This window comes from Anser brachyrhynchus (assembly GCF_964034855.1).
Source record: "Anser brachyrhynchus genome assembly, chromosome: Z".
Classification (NCBI taxonomy): Eukaryota; Metazoa; Chordata; class Aves; order Anseriformes; family Anatidae; genus Anser; species Anser brachyrhynchus.
This window is the reverse complement of record NC_137697.1, coordinates 43,154,003-43,177,864: the sequence shown is the minus strand read 5'-3', so window position 1 is coordinate 43,177,864 and position 23,862 is coordinate 43,154,003. Positions and strand designations below refer to the sequence as shown.

The window sequence follows — 23,862 nt, the reverse complement described above, 5'->3', positions numbered from 1 at the left end:
TTGGATAGTCCCACCTGTGGTTGACCTTTGTGATAACAAGTGCTTTCAGTACTAGTGGTCTTCTCTTAAAAAATTTATACTGGGCTTGGCTGTGATGGAATTATTTTTCATTATAGCAGCCCTTATGGTGCTGTTTTATAGTGGTGACCAAAACAGTGTTGATAACTCGCCAGTATTGCAGCTATTATTGAACAGTGCTTGCACAGTGTTAGGTTGTCTCTGTTTCTTGCTCTGCTCCCCCTGCTCCCAACCCAAGCAAGCACATGGGTGGGGTCTTACCTTCTAGCCAGAGTCACTAAACAAAACTGTAGTTTCATGTGACAGTTGTAATGAAATCTTGAGTAATTAGCTGGGACAGCTCCAAGAATGTCATGTATAGTAGTGAATACCAACATTAGTATGATGATACCATACTCCCCTTTGACTTTTCTAGTGGGATGCCTGAAATCACTAGGTTTGTTCCGACAGGTGTTACAGCCCTAGAGGGTGATTGTTTTTTCCATTCCATCTTCAGAGCGCAGTGTTGAGCTCTTACCTAAGAACTCAGTACTTAGGGAGATGTGCTTTACCTATTTTAATCTAAAAGTGTCTTTAGCACTGTTCAGGTAGAAAAACCTTTTGGGAAAAAGGTTCTTTCTTTACCTCCAGCCCTTCATGGCTGGCAGTTTGGCCAAACTTTGATGCCTGAAGGGGATTTGTGTTCTCACTGCCTTTCCTTTTGTCAGTTGCTCTTTTTAGTGAAGTCTGTAATTCAGGTGCCTGAGTGTTTTAGGTATTAGGTAATCAGTTTGAGAGAGGTTTCTAAGTTACAAAATGTTATGTCACTGTCTTTTTTTATATAGGCCTGTATCAGCAACATAATTTTCCTTTAAATCAAATCTTGGGACGCGGAAAAAATTATTTGTACATGAGGAAATGTATTTCATTTCTTTTTTCAAATCTCTTAAAAACTGAGTTAGTATCCTAACCTTAAGATACTTCTCTTCTGGAACTTCATCTGTCTGTTCAGGTTTGTTGTTCACGTCTGTAATACATTTTAGATTCCCAAGACAGTTTTGCATATTTTGAGATTGAATTTTGTTTATTGCACAGAAAACACAGAAGAGCGCTAGACAGAATTCTGTCTTGTAGTAGTATCAAGTTGATTCTGGTTTGGGGATAATAAGAGGGCACTTCTAACATGGAACAGTTTTTCTTAAACTCCAGCAAGATACCTAACCCATTTTAATGGGGATCACAGTATCACAGTATCACAGTATCGCAGATTTCTAGGTTGGAAGAGACCTCAAGATCATCGAGTCCAACCTCCGACCTAACACTAAGTACTCCACTAAACCATATCGCTAAGCTCTACATCTAAACGTCTTTTAAAGACCTCCAGGGATGGTGACTCCACCACCTCCCTGGGCAGCCCATTCCAATGCTTAATAACCCTTTCGGTAAAGAAGTACTTCCTAACATCCAACCTAAAACTCCCCTGTCGCAACTTTCGCCCATTCCCCCTCGTCCTGTCACCAGGCACGTAGGAGAACAGACCAACCCCCACCTCTTTACAGCCTCCTTTAAGGTAACTGTAGAGAGCAATAAGGTTGCCCCTGAGCCTCCTCTTCTCCAGGCTGAACAAGCCCAGCTCCCTCAGCCGCTCCTCGTAAGACTTGTTCTCCAGACCCCTCACCAGCTTGGTCGCCCTTCTCTGGACTCGCTCGAGCACGTCCATGTCCTTTCTGTAGCGAGGGGCCCAAAACTGAACACAGTACTCGAGGTGCGGCCTCACCAGAGCCGAGTACAGGGGCACAATCACTTCCCTAGCCCTGCTGGCCACACTGCTTCTTATGCAAGCCAGGATGCTGTTGGCCTTCTTGGCCACCTGGGCACACTGCTGGGATGATAGAGGGTAGCTAATTTGGTTCATGTAATTCTCGCTCTTTTCATCAAGTTCAAATCCTGGTTAAAAGAAAGCAATCACAAGTCGTTATGTGTAAATTCTGTGTGTGCAGTATTCTCCCAGATCCTCTCAAAAGCAGTAAGCTTGTTTTCAGGTGTTGGTGAGAGTTTTTGCTCCATGGTTTCAGGGCATGCATATGGATGCTTTTATTTCTTTTTTTTTTTTTGTCACAAGGTATACTCCGTCATCTATGCTCCATATAAAATAGTTAAAATCAGGTGAAGATTAATAGAAAGATAAAGATTATGATTACCTCAGTTAGGAATAAATTGATAAGAGGACAGCTTTTGGCTAGGCCTCTGTTACCCAGGACATCACTGGTAAATGCATTTGTGCTTAAGTGAGGAATTAATTTTTTTTAAAAGTTGTATTACATATATCTGAACATTTGACTTAACATTGCATTTTTCAATGTCCAGATCTCTTCCATAAGTATTAAGTCAACTTAAGTACTCACCTCCATTTAAAATAGACACATCACATCTGTATGTATTTGACATCTTGACCTGTGAAGAAGACTGTTGAGTTTCTTCACAGTTCTCTGAACTAAGTTGTTGTAGTGCGCCGTACAACTTAAATAACCATTTACATTGGTACTAAGTGCCAATGGCACCTGGTTTCTTTGTTGGTGAGGGAACTAAGCCTGCTTTGCTGTTTATATCCTTAGCTGAGAAAACCTGATGGCAAAAATAATCCGACTGCATGTGCTTGGTGGTAATGCATACTGGAAATGAAATACATGTGCAAAATATGTGGCAAAAATAGTTATTGCATGGTACAGAATTTCTTTCCATTTGCTTTTGGAAAGAACAAAATGATCATGTAGCAGAGGTATTTAGACATATCTGACTGTCATCTTCATTTTAAGACAATTCACAACAGTTAGTTTCATATCTACTTCTTTCTATAAATGGCATAGAATAACACACAATAGAACTATGTATTGTGTACTAATTGCCATAAAAATGAAAAGAAGCTTCTAATAACTCTTTAAAACTTTTACTTGCTCATCTCTTGGCTTTGTCTGCCACTTAATGCTTTCCTATGAGGACACCTTGTTGTATGTTTATTGCAATTAAAAAAAAAGTTTTTTTTTTTTTCAGCTTCTTCTGTATTAGATGTGTAACTGAAAGCTAGAGGGGAACAAAATAACTGCATCGACATAAATGTAGCATACAGTTGCTTATGTGTTCACAGTTCTACTATGTTCATACCATGATACAGAAACAGATGGATGCTTGGCCATAATGAAAATTCTGTATATATCATAGGTAGCTTACTAAAGCCATCAGTGGTCATCTGTTTTGTAAGTTTTAAAATGTTTCCTTTGTAGAACTAATACAAGTAATATGAAAGTGAAAAAATTATGAAATATCTCTTGATCAATGTCTTCTTGCAAAAATTTTACTTTTTTTCCTGTTTAAAAGTGGTCTTATATGTATGTTTGAATAGAGAAATGTATGTGTCCTTCTGTATATACAGATCAGATAGTAAAATGTATCGCAACTCTTGTCTTACACCAAAAGAAATTTAAAAGATAAGTAAAATAAATTGCATGGCTCATCATCTGATCCTGCCTGCTTTAGGCAAAAAACAGCCCCCAAACAGTTATTTAATGATGAAAAAGTGCAGATCTGTGGTTGTTTACAGTGTCCCTCTTTTTTTCTTTTTTCTTTTTTTTTTTTTTTTCAGTAGCTTATGTAAATAGTGAAGCATTAGAGCTCTATTGGATAAAAGAAATTTAAGGTCTAAAATACTTTCTTGTTGTATTCTAATGCTTATCTTTGGAGTTCCTGTCACCGGCTGGAACTTGGTGACTTTGTGGACGGACATGGTCTTTAAGTGACTGAGCTCTGGGCTCAAATACCGCCAATCCATATAATTTGTTAATCAGCTCCAGATGGCAGGTAGTATTCCAGTGTTGGATCGCTGTCCTCATACTTTCTCTGTAGTACGTTGCTGACAAGTCTATTGGATGGTCTTTTAAAAATAGAAGAGATCAAGTATCTCTGAAGCATTTAAAAATATCAAGTCCTTAGAAAATTGAATTGAGTTTGCAACATTCGTGCTGAAAATGGATTCAATGGATGGGAAATCTTGCTCTTTGCAAGCATTTTCATTTATTTCTCTGTGTCAGTTTGAAGCTTTTGGGGACAGTGGGAATAAGAGGAAGTACTGATTATGAGCAGTTTAACTTAGTGCTTAAGAGAAATAGAGTTGCAGCTGCTGTTTTGCTGTCTAGGTTCTGCATGAACAAAGCATAATTAAGAGATGTTCCTGCTCATGGCTTAAATGCTTACTAGTCCTTACGTCCACACAGTCCTGTGTGGAATGGCAAGACTTTGGCCTTCAGTGCTGGCCCAGTGTTAATATGAGGCAGAGATGTTTGTGCAGGAATGCTAGCTGTTTTAATGCATTTTTTTGGGGGGGTGGGGGGGCAGAGAGGGGTGAGGGAGAGCGTTCAAGGAATAGTCTTCCTGGATAGACTTAAAATGCCCAAAGTTGAGCTCCTTATCTTTCACCTTGAAGACTTTTCTTTCTCAATTTGAGTTTTCCCACAAATGTCCATTTTCTTTTCACCTGCTGTAACTTGGAAGGGTTCCTAGTCAAACTCTGTAGCCACATCATCAAGCCTTTCTAAGGTCAATGCTTCTAATCTTTCCTGAAGTTCGTGTGTGGTCTGCTGTATGCATTGGTCGAGAAGCAACAAATCATGACTACGGTTAAAGATGTTCTTTTCAAGGTGTGTTTGTTTTCATATGCTACATGTGTCATTTACATGCTCGTTTGATTGTTCCACTGAACATATTGTGCTGTCTAACTGCACAGAATCCAGTATCATCAAGTGTCGACCTGCTGGAAGTTTCCAGGTGATACCCCAATATGGCTAATAGTGATCTTTTAAAATAAAATAAAAAAACAGGTAGATACTAGTTAGTGTCTTTCAGATCAAAAGATGGGATGGAAGGGAATATTTTCAATTTTAAAAGAAGAAGAAGGCATTCACTTGTGTACATTTAAGCTGTAAAATAATTCAAATCGTGGTTTTTCTCAGGAAGAGCTCCTCATTTCTTTAATAGGATTTATGCCTGAATACAGACTTCAGGATTTCTTCAGAATGGGTGCTCTCTTTCTCTTTCTTACCACATAACACACTTCCTCTTTTTCTATTTACAGCTCATAAAACTGGGTGTGCTGTTAGTTTTCTTAAATTATTACTAATCAAAATAGATAAACCAGGCAGTATCAATTCCTTTTACCATCAGAAAAAATATATGTGCAGTGGTCATATGTACAGTATATATGCAAAAGATTTGACTCAGTCATCTGTAATAATGCAATGAAAAATTTATATTTTTCTAATTACTTGGTTTACTAGAAATCAAAGTGGAACGAACGGAAAGTTGCTCAACATTTTGATAGTATTTACATTTCACTGAATTGAAAGGCTTAGTACTAATTACAAAAAATATTGTCTGAATATTAATAATGATTTAAAGTTAAAGAAGAAAGGTGAGGAACATTGACACTAGTAAATTTTAGGAATGCCTACATATACCTTAAACAATAGAAAGCAGTTTTTCAGCTGTCATTATATGGATAAAGTATTAGCAGACACACTGGAAAAGTCTTGCATGTGGTATAGACAACTTGCTGTGCTATGTTAATGCTATTTTTTTGCAGTAGTGGTGTTAATATATATATTACAATATACATGTATTGGCTAAGATTTTTCTAGCTCTTAGCTTAAAACCCAAATCTCTTCAAATGATTTTCATTTGGAAGGTGTGGAATGAATAAATATCACAGTTAATGATTTCACAGTTAGTTGGGAGCTAAATAGTAGAGTAGAAAACGAAACTTTTATGGTTGTGTAATTTGTACCATACTGTTCTGTATAAGACTTCAGTTCTGTTTTCTCCCTTTTCCTCTCTCTCCTCTCCCCTCTCCCCTCTTGAATAATAATTGCAACAGTCATTGCTTTTCCTTAAATTATGGTATTTATCATCAGAATGATTTGAAGAGTAAGTTTATGCTCTTGCAGTGTTTAAATAGCTGGGCTGATGTTTGAGGAATTCTTGGGTTCTTTGAAGACTGGGATAAACAGGATTTGTCATGATTTAGTTGTTCCTAACCATTTATTAGGCAGCCTTCTTTGCTACCACCACTGTCTCCTTCTCCTGAATCTTCGGTACTGGTACTGAGTTGCTTGAGCATATGCAGAGAAGAGCAATGAAATGTGAAGGGACTGGACTTTGGCTGTGGGACTCGATAGGTCAGGTTGACGGTTGGACTTGGTGATCTTGAAGGTCTTCTACGACCTAGATGATTCTGTGGTTCTCTATCTGTCTGAGAGTAACGCATGCTGCAGCTACCATGCCTGTCTTCTGCTAGGCCTAACAAAGCTTATTAGAAAGGAGGCATAGCACAGAATCCAAGTTAATACTGTTTTAAATTAGTGTTTGGACACAGGCAACTGCCATGTTCTTGTACCTTTCCATTGCCGCTGGTCTGTTGTGTTACAGAGGAAACTGCAGAAAGTCTTGCTGTGATAGTTATTTAGTGTTTTGGTTCCAGAAGCAGGTACTAGTGGCCTAGGGAGTCACTGAGAGTTGTTGGATGAAGGAAGTGTCATAAGGAAAATTGCTTGGTGTTTGGGAAAATCTGTGCTTTGTTCTCAAGAGATGAGATATCATTTTTTTTTTTTCCCCCTGCCTCTCCAGGTGAAGATGAATGCAGGAAAGGGATATGAAGTGTAAGCATAAGCTGCCTTTTTTATGACAAAAATATTAATAGGAGCAATATTGTTAGGTGCTTCTAAATTAGACCTGAAAAGACAAGGTGAAGAAAGAACCAGCTGACTTTACTCCATATGTGGTTTGAGTTTGCATAGGCATAGAAAAGGGATTGTAGAATTTATGTATATAAAGTTAGGGGAGTTTATATTCAGCACTCCTGGAGTTGAGGAGGAAATCTGTCTGAATTAGCATCCTGGCCCTTAAGAAAGGTTTGGGCTTCAGAAGCTTAAAAAAAAGTATATGTTGCACTTTCTAAAGTATCCCACTTATTCCAATTTATTTAGCAGCTAGTGCTTTAAATATGCTGATCTGAGTGTAAATTATTGCAAAATATGAGATAATCTGTAGCAGTAGAGCTACATGGTTGCCATTTTACAGGAAGATGTGTTCAGGACTGACATCCTGCCGAAGGCACAAATATACAGGAATTGCAAACTTTTTTTTTTTTTTTTGTTCTTCACGGTTTGGTGACTCTCAGGCACTTGTCTGTGACACAGGGGGATATGTGCAAAACAAGGAGATACCAAAGTCATGCTTATAACAGCATATGACAGCAAATCATACACAGAAGAATCTGAATACCAGTTTTGACTTAAAAGTCATATATCCAGGTTTAGAGAACCTAATGAATATAAATCCTTGCATCAGAAACAAATCATTTCAAAATTACCTCCTTGTGTAGGAAACATGCACAGTATCTTTCAAACCAAGTTGCTTTTCTCTTGACTACAATGACTGCAGCCAGCATCCTTTTCTTATTGTTGAGAAATACAGAATATGCCTTGCTTTTTATCAAAGTTACATGTAAATGTCATTTTGTTTTTACTCTGTTCAGGTGGTGTGTGCAAAAATTTGTTTCTGTATTGGCATGCAAGAGGATTCATGGTGGTTGTTCACAATAAAACAAACAATTACCAGAGAAAATAGTTACTATTAAGTTACGATGAGTGATTTATAAAGTCTTGTGTTTTAAAACCTTGTGGTAACCATGCCTTGCGATCTATTTTGTTAAAGTGAAAACCTTATTTAATAGAAAATTATGAAAATGCTGTAACAGCCCTAATATGTTTGAGTACTACAAGAAGGACATGGAGGTGCTTGAGCAAGTCCAGAGAAGGGCACCGAAGCTGGTGAGGGGTCTGGAGAACAAGTCTTACGAGGAGCGGCTGAGGGAGCTGGGCTTGTTCAGCCTGGAGAAGAGGAGGCTCAGGGGTGACCTTATTGCTCTCTATAGGTACCTTAAAGGAGGCTGTAAAGAGGTGGGGGTTGGTCTATTCTCCCACGTGCCTGATGACAGGACGAGGGGGAATGGGCTAAAGTTGTGCCAGGGGAGGGTTAGGTTGGATGTTAGGAAGAACTTCTTTACTGAAAGGGTTGTTAGGCATTGGAATGGGCTGCCCAGGGAAGTGGTTCAGTCACCATCCCTGGAGGTCTTTAAAAGACGTTTAGATGTAGAGCTTAGTGATATGGTTTAGTGGAGGACTTGTTAGTGTTAGGGCTGAGGTTGGACTCGGTGATCTTTGAGGTCTCTTCCAACCTAGATGATTCTGTGGGTAACAAAGTACCAGACACTGAAAGACAAACCAACAAGGTAGGCCCAGTGTCAAAGTCTCAATTTTTTTAACCAATGTCTGTTTGTAGCTCTTTGGGGCTTCTGAGCCAGCTTTTAAGGCTATTTGTGTACTGTACATTAATTTACTCTTTAGACTAGATCCCAGTGTAAATGTACATGTTTTGCTTTTTTGTTCCTTATACATAACATGTTAATTTCTTTCTTCTTAATAATCATAAGTGTGTTTAAACTCTCATTGGTTTCTAATTGTTAGGAATTGTATAGTGTACTTACTTCCTAAGAATTTTTTGCATCAGAATTTTGAATGCTTTATATGTAACCTTTATAGTTTCTCCATTCCCTTTTGTATGAAAAAAATAGGTACTTTTTTCTTTTTTTCTGATGTTACTGATTTCTCTACCTTTGCGTTTTTTGTTTCCAGCTGAACTTGTTTGATAAAAGTGCTGAAGTTCCTTTTTTTTTTTTTAAGGCCAGTATGAAATGCACTAAAATTTTGGGATGCAAGTCGTACTTACTAGTCTATTAGCTACATAGAAGTGATAATCATCTTTGTTTAATTTCATATTAGAAAATGAACATCAAAGAAAAGTTTTAGAGAATATGAGAGTTTGGATGAAAATTTATGGAGAGTTAGAATAAATATCGTGGGATTACTTCCTCCCTCATTGAAAAGTTTTGATTATTTTAGTTTACATCTTTTGAGTCATGTTATGGAGGTATGTGTTAAACCATAGTACAGAATAGTACTGTACAGTAAAATTTCTAGGCATTTAAGTATGGCATTTGGAAAATGATGTTTACACAAGGATTCTAGAACAGATTTTTTGAACACAATGCTTAGCTTTTCAACAGCGTATAAATTCTGTTTATAAAGTGTGTGAAAATATCCAAATAAGGCAAAAGGCATAAGGGTCAGAGTAATCGCTGTAAAACTTTTTTTTTTTTTTTTGGTGTGTTTTTGAAGTTAAATAGCCAATCCTTGTCATATAGAAGTGTAGGTGGGAAAATTCTAGTGAGTAACAGCAATATGCCTATTTTGCTGGACTTGGCTTTCTATTTTCTGTGGTATCATTTTGGAATGCAAGTCAAAACACATGTTGCAAAAACTCTGTAGACTGACAGTGTACAATGGCCAAGCATTTAATAACCAAATTAAAAAAAAAAAAGAAAAAAAAGGTTAATTACATCGATATTTTTACCCTTAAATCAGGTAAAAAAAATAACTAACATTTCCATATTTTCCCAACACTGGGGGAAAAATAAGAGGATGAGAGATCAAAATCAAGTAGAGATTTCCTTCAAGATTTAGAAAACCTTGGAGAGTGTAGGTAGTAGTTAAAACAGCATGCATCTTCCTCAGAGTAGTAAGGATTGATCTGTGTATACCAGTTGCTTATGTACTTACTGCTTAGCAGATCTCCAAAGGAATGCTGTTTGGACTGCTATTTTGCAAACAGGACTGTTTACGAGAAGTCTTCAGGAAAGTTGTCTCCTATCAGCTTGTCTCATAAATTCAGACGTGATGTTTTTGTGAGTTAAGTTGGTTCAAGTAGAACTTCTTCCTTGCTCTAATCCTAATGTAGCTTTAGGAGAACTGTTAGACTTCTTTTTTGGCGTGTACTAACAGCTCCTAGTAATTTGAAAATGGAAGTGTATAGTCCTTAAAAGGGAGTTTGTGAAGCACTGGGTGGGAGCGGAGGGGCGGGAAATGGTGAGCATGTCCCAGGAATCACAGTTTTGACTAGCTGTAGCTATATTTGAGTGGATAGAATTCAATTGGTGGGAGTAAGCATCAAAATGCCAGAAAGAGCAATATGGACTAAGCAATGATTCACATTTTAGCATGAACCGGATGGATGTGGGGACATAATTACAGTGCACACTCAAATCTGTAACATTTAGTTTGCCTTAGCTCACTGGTAACTCAAGATACCCCTTTCTTGCATCTTTGGGCAGAAAGGCTTAGAAAACCCTGCATTAGTGTGAGATAGAGACCCGCAGTACAACCCTCTGAAGTCTGTTGGGAGTCGATGTGGGGAAGCGGATAGCCCAGCATATCTGCAGATTTCAGCTGTAGTCCATGGGAACGGCGCAGAGGTTCATTCTTTAAGTTTTTTGTAGTTTGAAAATTTTAGCTACTTTGTTGCTGTCAGGACTTTAGCAAATATTATTTGCAGATACTTTAAAGTACTTAACTTGGGATGACAGGAGGGATCTTTGATTTCAGCTGCTGAGAGAGCAGAAGCCTCTGGTTGAACCTGCACTCTTCTTCATGACTGTCTTCAGAAACTTAACCTTACCTACTTCTGACTTGAAAACGGATTTCGAAGAAACATGTGAATAGTTCTTTGCTGTGTGGATCAAGGAATTCTTCAAAGATTCTTTGATCAGCAGTTTAATCTTATAACAGTAACAAAAGTATTAGGTCAGTGGCAGTTCCATTTCCTGTGAACTATTGGAGTGAAGCAAATGGTTTCTGCCTAAAAGTCTTCTCTCTGAAAGATCTTCGGTTACTATACTTTGGAGTGCTAAAATAGAAGAGGGTTAGGAAAAGAACTTTTTCCATTTCCTTGACAGTTATGAGGGAGAAATACTTAAAAAAGGAAATGTAAGGTTAAAGAAGTTGGTTAATGCAGTAAGATCAACTGTTGTACTGGAAATTCTTTTTACACTTTTTCGTTAATTTTAAATTACCATCTACATTTTAATGAATTTGTATGAAAGTTCTTGTTGAAAACTTAATAGAGTTCTGTAAATACATTTAAATAAGTGTGTATGTTACAAATGAAGGCCCAAATCTGTGACCTCTATTTTTGTTTTAGAAGGTTTTTTTTTTTTATTTTTATTTATTTAATTTTTAGGGGAGGAGAGGGGAAGGTAGGTCGAATCCACTTTCTTAATGAGTTTGAATAACATAAAAACTAGGAATTGCGTTAGTCTTACCTTGACAGTAGATTTTCCTAATGGTAATACTAGAGACATTTTTAGGTCCACTGCTTCTCTTTTGAAATTTGCTTTTCTACAGCATGCCAAGTGAGCAGGATTTCAGTGCATGGAAGTTTTGTATCAGATTGTACAGGTATACAATTCTCTTGTTACTAGAGCATGCAATCTATTGTTATTGTTATATAGGCAATTGTATGCTTTTAGACAAAGTTGTAGAAGCTAATCCCAAACATTAATTGATATGAGAGTAAGGATATTTTTTTTCATTTGTGCACCTGCTTTATCAATAGCTTTTAAAGCAGGCATTGAGTTTTGTAAATGCTATTTTCAGTTACCGAACTCTGTATATAAATGTGTTTGTTTGTGGCTTTACATGGTTTAAAAGTCTGTCCAGATTTATGAATGCAAATTTTATTTGCTTTCGAGGTTCCTGGCAAGATTTCTGTAGGCATTAATTGTGAATTAATGAGGTAGCAATTGCTACAGAGTTGCAGCAATTTTGCTGCATTATTTCCAAGTACATGCAGACTGCTCAGCTGGCCTGTCACGCTGTTGTCAGTTGTGGTACATCATAGAAGGTTCCTTGAAAGCTTTTGGAAAAGTGTCTAAAGGTGTAGGTGAACTGAATGTTTTTTAGTGGGAAACATGCAAGTGTGTGCTTCATTGTGTTTATATTGACATGCATAGAAGGAGAACAAAGTTGAAATGAGAAGCTTTGCTAAGGGAGATTTAGAGCTTCTTTACTGGGCATGTTACTGTAAAATGACATTTGGGTATTAGTCAAAAAGTAAGATTGAGATATCAATTTTGATTTAAAAAAAGGGGGGGGGCAGGCTAGAGTTGTTAATTTTGACTACTGCTTTCTAAATGTTTGATGAAGAGAGTGAACTACGTTGAGCAGGAATTAAGTGCAGAAAGGGGAACATATGACTGTTTAAAATCAGAGCTACTATTTTAACTGGATTGGAGTCCAGTGCATTTTCCTGAATGGATAGTATTTTGGTTCTCAGGGTAGAGAAATACAGATTTTTTTTTTTTCCCTTCATTGTTTAGTCTTTCATATGCCAGGAAACAACTTATAAGTTAATAGATTTATTTTTACAAAATGGAAAAATATACACACTAAATTCAACTGGGAATATTGCATTTCTTAGGAAAATGTTTATGAAAATTTTGTCTTTTTAATGTTATTCTTCCTCTGTAAGAAGGATGGACTTCCTGTTTTACTCTGCATTTGGTTGTTGTTGTTTCTCACTTTCCTTACTCGTTCTTGAGAAAAAATGTCAATTTCTCTTATCAGTGAATTCTAATCACCCCTAGTTATAGAGTGCTGTTTAAACAGAATTATCTTCATAATGTCATGAAAAAATAGATTAAAACTTTTTTAAGGTTCCTTTTTTTTTTTAAAGACAAAAAGTGCCATATGCAGCATTCAAAAATACGTTTCAGTAAAATTAGTTGAAAAATTGTACTTGGCCCACTGTTGAAGTTTTCGTTTAGATAAATATTGTCTGTTACTGTAAAAACATGCACCCTAGGTACTTCATGATCTACCAGTAGAAGAATAACAACAAGACCATGATATGAAAACCACATAATTATCAGACTTTGTGACACAGCGGAGAAAATAAAGTATGTGTCAGAAGAAATATTAACCTACCTAGATTTTATTATTCATTAATTTGAGAAGAAATGCCACTGGGAAGAATATACTTGATGAAAATCTGCTGGGTAATTTGAATTACTTTTTTTTTGTGATAAAGATTCTGTGTTTTCCTTGAAATCTGTGGAAGATGAATGTGAACAATTTGAACTGTCCTTGTCTCAAAGCAGACTTTTTTTTTTTTTTTTCCTCTGGCACACAGCTATATTTCACTTCTGAAAACAAATTTACAGTACTGTATACAGTTTGCTAACATATATGTGAAATGTCACTTACAGGTGCTGACCTTAAAGAAAGAGCAAAAATGCACTCAAGTGAAGTTGGTTCTTTTGTCTCAAAAGCAAGAGCAACTATTAATGAAATGGGTATGTAAACTCTCCCTTGAATGATGTTTTTTAACTATAAACTGATAAGGTTAGATCAAAGGAATGACATAAACATGCTTGGTTAGTTCCTGACAGATAATAAGATATACACAAATATTTGTATTGATGAGATATATAAATCATGGGGTGCATTACATCTTTTAAAATGTGACTGAATGATTTGAAGTTTATTTTTTAGAATGCTAGAAAAAAGCTAAATCTCAACTGAAATAGAGGTGACTTGCCCTGTTGTTTTTATAAAAGATGTATAGTTTTGCGACACCCAAGTGCTTTGGAATTGATTTTCATTATTGCATACTTCTGTTTGGTTTCATTAATACAGTCTTTAATTTTAGAAGCATGTTAAACATCAGCTACAGATAGGAGACATGCTTCTAAGGTCTTCTAAAATTTTGTTTAATATCACCAAGCAGCTATATAGGTTTCCTTAAAGGGACATGTTAAGATCTACATTGAAACACTGGAACAATAGATTTATTATAAAATAAGGCTTTACATTTTTTCAGAGATACTGCACTCATTCTATTGAAGCCTGTTCCAGTGTTTGACCATCAGTGTTTGACTACCCCATGGTACAGAATTTTTTCCTAATCATAGTCATAGAATCATTAGGGTTGGAAAAGACCTCCTAGATCATCTGGTCCAACCATCACCCTACTACCAATGTCATCCACTAAACCATGTCCCTAAGCACCACATCCAACCTTTCCTTAAACACCCCCAGGGACAATGACTCCACCACTTTCCTGGGCAACCCGTCCCAGTGCCTGACTGCTCTTTCTGAGAAGAAATGTCTCCTCATTTCCAACCTGAACCTCCCCTGGCGCAACTTGAGGCCATTCCCTCTAGTCCTATCACTAGTTACCTTTGAGAAGAGGCCGACCCCCAGCTCCCCACACCTTCCTTTCAGGTAGCTGTAGAGAGCAATGAGGTCTCCCCTGAGTCTCCTCTTCTCCAGACTAAACAACCCCAGTTCCCTCAGCTACTCCTCATAGGACTTGTGTACCAGGCCCTTCACCAGCTTTGTAGCCCCCCTGGACAGGTTTCAGGGCCTCGATGTCCTTCTTGTAGTGAGGGGCTCAAAGGTGAACACAGTACTTGAGGTGCAGCCTCACCAGAGCAGAGTACAGGGGGATGATCACCTCCCTGGTCCTGCTGGCTACACTATTCCTGACACAAGCCAGGATGCCGTTGGCCACCTGGGCACACTGCCGGCTCATGTTCAGGCGAGCATCAATCAGTACCCCCAGATCCTTTTCCTCTGCACAGGTTTCCAGCCCCTCTGCCCCAGGCCTGTAGCTTTGCATGGGGTTGTTGTGGCCAAAGTGCAGGACCCGGCACTTAGCCATGTTGAATCTCATCCCACTGGCTTCTGCCCATCAATCCAACATGTCCAGGTCCCTCTGCAGGGCCTTCCTACCCTCTGGCAGATCGACACTTCCCCCCAACTTGGTGTCATCTGCAAACTTACTGAGGGAGCACTCAATTCCCTCATCCAAATGATCAATAAAGATAGTAAAGAGGATTGCCCCCAACAAACGACCCCTGGGGAACACCACTGGGGGACACACTCCATTTACCATCGCTCCCTGGGCCTGGCCGTCCAGCCAGTTTTTAACCCAGCAAAGAGTATACCTGTCCAAGCCACACGCTGCCAACTTCTCCAGGAGAATACTATGGGAGACTGTGTCAAAGGCTTTGCTGAAGTCTAGGTAAGCTATGTTAACAGGCTTTCCCTCATCCACCAGACAGGTCATCTGGTCATAGAAGGAGATGAGGGTGGTCAGGCAGGACTTGCCCTTCATGAACCCATGCTGTCTGGGCCTGATCCCCCAGTGGTCCCACATACATTGTGTGATTGCATTCGAGATGACCTGCTCCATCACCTTTCCTGGCTCCAATGTCAAGCTGACAGGCGTGTAGTTCTCCAGGTCCTCCTTATGACCCTTTTTATAGATGGGCGTCACATTAGCCAGTCTGGTGTCCAGTCTGAACCTGACGTGGTGCAGCTTTGTGCCATTCCTGCAGATCTTGCCATGGGTTTCCAGGGAGCAGAGGCCAGCAGCTCCCTCCACCCTTGCCCTACTCAGGGAGTTGCAGAGAGCCAAGAGATTGCCTCTTCACCTCCTCTTCTGCAGACTGCATAACCCCATGTCCTCAACTTATCCTCACAGTACATGCCTTCCAGCCCTTTTACCAGCTTTGTTGCTCTCCTCTGGACACTCTTGAGAACCTTAACTTCCTTTTTATATTGTGGAGCCCAGAACTGCATGCAGCATGTAAGGTGTGGCCTCACAGATGCTAAATACAGGAGGAGATCACTTTCTGCCTGGCTGTGCTGTGGTTAATGTGCACCAAAATGCATTTTGTGCTCTTGGCTGGCAGAGCACACTGCTGGCTCATGTTGAGCATCCTGTTACCAGCACCCCCAGGTCCCTTTCTGCTGAGCTGCTCTCCAGCCACTTGCCTCCCAGTGTGTGCCTGTGGCTGTCATCACTCATCCCAGGTGCAGTACCTGGCCTTTTGCTTTCTTGAACTCTGCTGTTGCTGATTGTTCAGTGCTCCCATCTGTCTATATCCTTCTGCAAGGCCTCTTATCCTTCCAGAGGGTAACAGCACCTCCCAGTTTAGTGTCATTGGCAAACCTGCTGAGGATGCACTCCAGTCCTTCATCCAGATCATTTACAAAAAAACATTAAACAGGACTGGCTATAGAATTGACCTCTGGGGAACATTGCTGGTGACCAGCCAGGTGTAGCTGCCATCACTACAACACTTTGAGCTCTACCATTGAGCCAGTTCATCACCCAGGATAGCATGAACCTGTTTATCTCACAGCTGGACAATTTGTCCAGAAGGATGTTGTGAGTGACAGTAGGAAAGGCCTTACTAAAATCTGCAAAGATTACATCTGTGGCCTTCCCTTCATCCACCAAGCGGGTAACCTTACTGTAGAATACTAGGGCAGGACTTTTCCTTGACAAACCCCTGTTGACTATGCCTGATAATAGTTTTGTGCTTTAACTGACATTCAGTATCCCCTAGGACAATCTTTTCTATAATTTTACAGGCTCTGACGCTAAGCTAACATATCTGTGGTGTCCTGGGCCTTCTCTTTTGCCCTTTTTGTAGCTGGGTATATCACTGGCTAGCTGCCAGACAGCAGGGACCTCACCATACTCCCAAGACCTTGGGTAAATTGCTGACAGGGTCCAGCTATAACACCTACTAAGTCTGTCAATGCTCCAGAGTGAATACCATCAGGCCCTGTGGACTTACGAGCATTCAACTGCTGCAACTGTTCCCTTGCAATTTCAGTAACCACAAATGGAAAGTTGCTGCTCCCCGCCCCCTCCCCCCCTCCCCCCCCCCACCCAGTCATGGATCCTCCATCTCAGAGGACCAGGCAACTGAAAATCATTAACACTAAATACTGAGGAAAAAAGTCATTAAATGCCTCTGCCTTTTCCTCTTCCCTACTTGTTAGGTGACTGACTATCTTCATCAAGCATCAACCCAATGTTTTCCTTGGCCTCTTTCTGTTAATATGTAATTGTTCTGGTGTAGTAAAACCTGTTAATAGTTTGGGATTTTAGTTTTAATTGATTTGTACCAGTTTTTAATAATACCTTTTTTTTTTTTAATAATAAAAACACAACAAAGAACAGCACAAAACTGTGAGGAATACATCATTACTCAGAGGGCGAGTCTGTATGTGTTTCCTTAATAGCATTGGGTCAGATCTTGGTTTGGCAGAATGGATGGAAACCAGTATGTTTTGTAGGTAAATGACGGACTACTGAAGAATAAGTCTCTAATTAGGTACTTCATGGAGATATTTGTGTCCTTGAATTAATATCTTGTCTTTGAACTGAAGTAGATCCTCAAGGCTCATTGAAAAACCTGGAAATGAATAGATCATTAATTTCCTGTAGCAGATACTGTATTTCATGCTGGGTCTTGTCCTCTTACTGGAATGCAAAGCAAGAGGCAACAAGTTGTTCCATCTAGTTACTTTAAAGATTTTTAGGAGGATTCCTTAGATGTAAGTATTTTTTTCAGCCTTTCTTGGGCTGAAGTTACTGAAAATGCTTTCGGAGCCACTATTACCATTTAAATAGGAACAATTGCTATTAAGATTTTCCTTTTACCAGGATTTTTTAAAATTTATTATTACTCTTTTTTTAAGTGAGAAAACTCCTAAAACCTGAAGAAATACTGGTATTTGGCATTTTTCACTGATTAACTGGGAAAGACAAGCAGTGTGGTGATGCTTTTGTTTGCTTCAGAGTTGAAAAGACTTTAAGACAAAATTTTGATCATCATCAACTTAAAGGTTCCTGTGAGAGTATTTTAAGTACTGCATATGTGAGAAAATTTTCAGTGTTATCTAAAAGGTTTACAGTGGGTTACTTATGATAACAGGGAATTTCTTGAAGTTTAGGAAACCAGAAGTAGTACCGAGGAGTGTTTTCATTCATGGATCTCTGTAGATTTTTTTATTTTTTATTTTTGCTCAAGAAAGACCCATGAAATTGTGGGCAAGTGGAATTAATATTTCAGAATATTGTTTACTGAAATACCTAGATAAGAAGGTTTGTGAGGGGCTGTAGCAATAGTGGTTAGACAAGCTGCAGATTGGAAAAGGGAAAGAATTTGAACATAGCCTTTGCTAGATGTTGTAACAACACTTTTTTGCATAGGTTGGGTGAAGGATTCTTGTATTCTCCCTCTCTCTCTCTTTCCATTTCATGTGTTCCTCCCACCCCCCATTTCTTCATGAAACCACTAAATGAAACAATCACTGGGAGGTTTTTAAACTGTTACATGGTATCTGGCCATCTTCCTTTTTTTCTTTTTTTTTCCACAAGCAAACTAATGGCAATTTGTTGTTCAGGATTAGAGAAGTACAGAGATACCACTTCTAATGTTCTTCTGTTTTTATGTAATGTATTTAAGTAGTTTTTCCATTTCATGTATTCCCACTATATACATATCAGACATTGTTTTTGAACATGTTATGCCAACATGTATTTTTAGGATTAATCTAATATCTTTCTGAAAGGGCAATTTGAAATATACTTCCTTCCATTAGGAATTGATAGAGAATATAGAAAGTGGATTTTATATACTGGAGATCAGATTAGATTAGATTGGTGCGTATGGTGTGATGATGTCTGATGCCCTTATGAGTAGAAGTGAGCTTTAATTCTGCAGCAAGTCAGAACTTCTCAGTTCTTCTTTTCTTCTTCTGAAGAAGTGGTCTGTCATTACAGAACCTAATTTTAGTAGAACTAGTGGGATGTTGTATTTGCATTAGATTACTCACAATGAATTAGTATATTGAAAAAAAATGTGATAGTTTTCCTGCCCAGCAACAACCAGAATGTTGTGAAATGTTTAGAGGGAAAACAGTTTTCTAATGATGATTTGCAACTGCAGAATGCTATATAGCTAGGGAACAATATTTGCCAATTTCCCACTTTGTTCTTTTTCTATCCAAGTTTAATGCTGTAATCTCATTTAAAATGTGTTCTACTTTTTGGTTTCCAGAAATAGGTCATGTTTTGATAATTGTGTTTGTGTTCAGATGTCTGACCTAGTAAGGAAATGCTTCTTTTTAACAGTATTTTCACAAAGAAGAACATTAAGTTATCTCTGCAGACGAAATACAGGAAAGGTTAATTACATCTTGAACAACTGGATAAACTTAGCTTTTTAGAATTGACATGACTTGGCTTTCTTCAATTCCTGTCAATTTCATTATGTTTAAAATCCTTACGCTAGTGGTTTTGTGAAAGGCTGCAGCATCATTTTGGAACACAGCTACAGAAGAGAATTTTCTGGAAATTAAAAGCATACTGCATTTGTCTTTATGGGATTAATTTATAACTTGCTAAATTTGGGTGAAGCATTAAGACTGCAGTAAATATGGTATAAAAATAAGCACTGAAAAAAAACTGAAAAAATGGTACTGAGCTGTTAGTTACAGTTCTTAGAGCTTTAAGTTGAGGGGGAAAAAAAAGCAAAACAGCCTCTATTTTTAGCAGTGGTTGCTTTGCTAAAATTATACCAGAATTGTGTGGGTTGTTTTTTATTTTTTATTAAATAGTAGGAATTATAAGACTGTTTGTCCATTACTGTATTCTGCCTTGAGGCTCTTTATTACTGATGTAATGCTATCTTTACCCTCAACAACAACAAAAACAACAACAATAATAAAAACATAAGAGAGAAAAACCTTAATAGATCTCTTGGAGCCATGTACAACAGAACAGGCAGGACTAAATGAAATAAAATCTTACTGACTCCCAGAAACCTTGTTTTTTTGTGCTTTTGGGGAAAAATCCTCTTGTTAGGGATCAGATCAGCCTATATTTTCTGTTAAATCCATGTTATTCTTTAAAATGGCTTTGGGGACCAGGCTGTGATACTGCTATTGTATATATGTTATCAGCTGAGATTTCAATTACAAAACAGTTTAAGGCCACCTGTGAAGCTGAATGCAATAATCACTGTTTGCCAAAAAAACAAAACAAAACAAAAAAACCCAAACCAAAACAAAAAAACAAAACAAAACGTCTTTAACAGAAAGAAAAAAATGAAACTAAAGAAAGAATTTGGATTGGCATATCTCTATAATTACTCAATGAAGTTTAGCCTCAACCTCTAATAAGTGAGGAACACAATTATTTATCAAAGCTCTACAAAGAACATAGGTGTAAGTATCCCACAACATAGGTGTAAGTAATCCCACAAATGAGAGAAAAAAAAAAAGAGAGATTAAAAGTACTCAAGAAAATCAAAAATGCCAGTTAAAGTGTGGTCAGGCTTGATTTTTTTGTCCAATGGGAGGGAAAACACCTTTCAAGTGGACTGATGGGGCTTAGATCTAAAAATGTCTTCTTTCTTAGCTTATTTCAATGAAATGTGAAAATTAAGACACATGGTTTGATTTGTGGGTGGTCTTGTGTGGAGCCAGTTGGATTCAGTGATCATTGTGGGTCCCTTCCAACTCAGGATATTCTGTGATTGTGGTTCAATAAAATAGCAGTTTTAATTGCTGAAGTGACTTGTTTTCTGTTGGACATGTTCTGTTCTAACAAATCTTCTACTGCTTTGTTTATGACATCTAAGGAGTTTGGTTCTATAAGTTGTGATATGACTTCAACAAGTAATAATATTTAATAACTTTGTTTAGACATAACTCACAGCTGTGATTATTTTTTTGACGTAATCCAATTTGTAGGTGACTATCCCGAATGAAAGAACTTTGTGGTTGGTTACTCACTGTTGTTTCACGAACGGCATTTCTTCTTAGGTGCTTTTTATTTTATTCAAAGCAGATACAAATCTATATTTACTTTTTTTTTTCCCCTCCTTACAAATTCTCTGTCAGTATGGCTGCTTTTAGTTATCACTAAACTTTTAATTTACCTAAAAGAATGCTCTCGCTCATCCTTCAGAGAATAATCTACTCTCCAAAACTGTCATTTTTTTTCCTGAAGATTAAAGATTATGTATTCTTGGAAATTCCTAGGTTGTGCCAAACTACATACTATGGATTTTTTTGATACAGGCTGTCAAAACATGATCTCAAAGGTCCCAGGAGTGGAATCAGGATTGTGTAAGCTTCACTTGATTTCTAGTCTACTACCACCCCACTTTTTCATGATAAAATCCGAAAAATAGGAAAGAATGATCATTGATAAGGTGAATACTTGGGACTGCTCAGCCTGGAGAAGAGGAGGCACAGGGGAGTCTCATCAATACTACAAATATCTGAAGGGAAGATGCAAAGAGCGCGGAGCCAGGCTCTTTTCAGTGATGCCCAGTGACGGGACAAGAGGCCTTAGTCACAAACACAGGAGGTTCCCTCTGAACATCAGGAAGCACTTCTTTACTGTGTGGGTGACCAAACACTGGCCCAGGGTTGGGGTGCACAGAGAGGTGGTGGAGTTTTCTTCCTTGGAGATCTTCAGAAACCACCTGGATGTGGTCCTGGGCAACCTGCTAGGTTGTCCCTGCTTGGGCAGGGGGGCTGGACCATACGGCCTCCAGAGGTCCCTTCCAACCTTAACCATTCTGTGATTCTGTAATACAGCGTCTTATGTAGGTATTTGAGTTTCTGGGGATTCTGTGGAACCTTGGTTAATATTAAAAGTTCTGCTTCAGTACTAGAAACTTGAAAGAAACTGACTTCACTGCTGACTTCTCCAGCATAAAGATATTTTGTTCTCTACTGAGCATTTGTCAAAACATGTAAGTCAAGTATGATAAAAGACTATTCTGTTGAATAGTAAACTGTAAATGGAATTTTATCCTCAAAATGTAGAATACTTACTCTTCACTTTGATAAACATTTCTGCTGTGATAAATATTTTGTGTGCAAGTTTTTAGTTTCTTAACTTCACTTAGTTCTGTTATTCAAAGGATATCTTGATGACCATCACCTGCATTTAAAGGAGAACTTATTTCATCTAGTTCACTTTAAGGATGTGTTTGAGTTTTTAAAAATAGCTGATGTTGTGTGAAAGACACAGCTGTTAGAAAAGTTTGGACTGTGTGAATAGTGTTCCATAAATTTTCATTAAGGCTTTTCAAAAGGAGGGAGTTATCTACATTTTTCTAGATAAGATGCAATAAAATACATTTCCCAATTTCATATGCAACTGCACATTTAAATGTTATGCAATAAAAGTGTGCTTAATCAATTCTTACCTGAAATTCATTCTGCAGTGCTTGTTTTGCTGTGAAATTTCACTTCACACAGACAAGCAGATAGACAGACACAGCCCTAGTGAACAAATTTATTCTTCTTTCTCTACTAAGATGTATCATAGAATTCCCTCAGTTGGAGGAAACTCACAAGGATCATGAAGTGCAACTCATGAATCCACACACAACCACCCAAAACTCAGACCCTACAACTCTGAATGTTGTCCAAACACTTCTGGAACTCCGGCAGGCTCGGGGCCATGACCACTGCCCTGGGGAGCCTGTCCCAGTGCCCGACCCCCCTCTGGGTGCAGAACCTTTCCCTCACACCCAGCCTGACCCTCCCCTGTCCCAGCTCCATGCCGTTCCCTCGGGTCCTGTCGCTGTCCCCAGAGAGCAGAGCTCAGCGCCTGCCCCTCCGCTCCCCTCGTGAGGGAGCTGCAGGCCGCCATGAGGCCTCCCCTCAGCCTGCTCTGCTCTGGGCTGAGCAAACCAAGGGACCTCAGCTGCTCCTCAAATGTCGTTTCCTCTAGACCCTTCACCATCTTTCTAGCACTCCTTTGGACACTCTTAATAGTTTTACGTCCTTTTTATATTGTGGTACCCTAAACTGCACACAGTACTTGAGGTGAGGCTGCACCAGCACAGAGCAGAACAGGATGATCCCTTCCCTCAACCAGCTAGCAGTGCTGTCCCTGATGCACCCCAGGGTATGGCTGGCCCTTTTGGCTGCCAGGGCACACTGCTGGCTCGTACTTAGCTTGCTGTCAACTAGAACCCCACGATGCTTTTCTGCTGGGCTTGCTCTCCAGGCTCTCATCCCCCCCAGTCTGTACATATTTATATATACAGGATTGCCATGTCCCAGTTGCAGAATTTGGCACTTACTTTTGTTAAATTTCATATTGTTGGTGATGGCCCAGCTCTCTGATTTGTCAAGATCTCTCTGCAAGGCCTCTCCACCCTCTCAGGAGTGAGCAGCTCTTCTCAATTTGCTTATATTTACAAAGTGGCCTAGTATATGTTTGAGTCCTGCATCCAGATCATTTATAAAAACATTGAAGGTAACTGTTCTTAAAATGGAGATGTCGAAACCCTAGTAGTGTCTGGTGGCCAGCACGATGTAATCCCATTTATTGTAACCCTTTGAACCCTAGCCATCATCCATTTGCTCACCCATTTTAAAAGTGTTTTTCCTTTAGTGAATACAGTTTTAAAATTACAAGTCACGTTAAGAGACTAAATAAAATGTAAATATTTTGTCAAGATACAATATTTGCTTATTTTGGAGCATCAGGAAGAGTGTGGGAATTAGATGCATTAATTTCAAAATGTATAGATACGGTATTTGCTGCAGGTTGTACTAGTGATTGAGAGTTTTGGACAGAATTCAGTGTTCCATTGCCAAATGAGAGATAGTAGAAGCCCACTTTACAAAAGCTGATGCCCATTGCTTGTGGCAGAGACATGTAAATTAATTTGATTAGGTTTATGAAGATGCATAAAACTTCAAGAAAGTTTAAATCATCAACTTAAGAAGCAACTATCATTTGAAATGATTATAAAATTGTCACCTTAGGAAGTGTAAGTATACTGTGAAAGAACGCTGGGTAGTTCAAAACCTGGTAAGTGAATTGTCTTACCCAGACTTTGGTTTGGTTTGGTAAGGTTTTTGAGAGAGGTAGAACCTGCTGAAATGAACGACTGTCCTAGGGTTAAGTGAGAAACTATATGCTTAGACATTTTTACTTTAAAGTTTGCATCTTTGTGATGATGTTGCAGATATATCAGTATCATATTGCCTATCATCTGTATCATGTTCTGTTTTGGAC

General features: G+C 38.5%; 1 protein-coding gene across 4 annotated transcripts in view; it reads left to right on the top strand.

Annotated features, from left to right (window-relative positions):
* Positions 1–23,862, top strand: part of AUH (AU RNA binding methylglutaconyl-CoA hydratase) — a 114,229-nt gene that overhangs the window by 20,696 nt on the left and 69,671 nt on the right. For 3 of the 4 annotated variants that reach the window (XM_080575139.1, XM_080575137.1, XM_080575140.1), the window contains exon 4: positions 13,205–13,291. The exons of the other annotated variant lie outside the window; for it this stretch is intronic. In XM_080575139.1, coding sequence (XP_080431265.1) covers positions 13,205–13,291 — 87 coding nt within the window. The remainder of the gene's footprint in view (positions 1–13,204; positions 13,292–23,862) is intronic. 4 annotated transcript variants of the gene reach the window in all.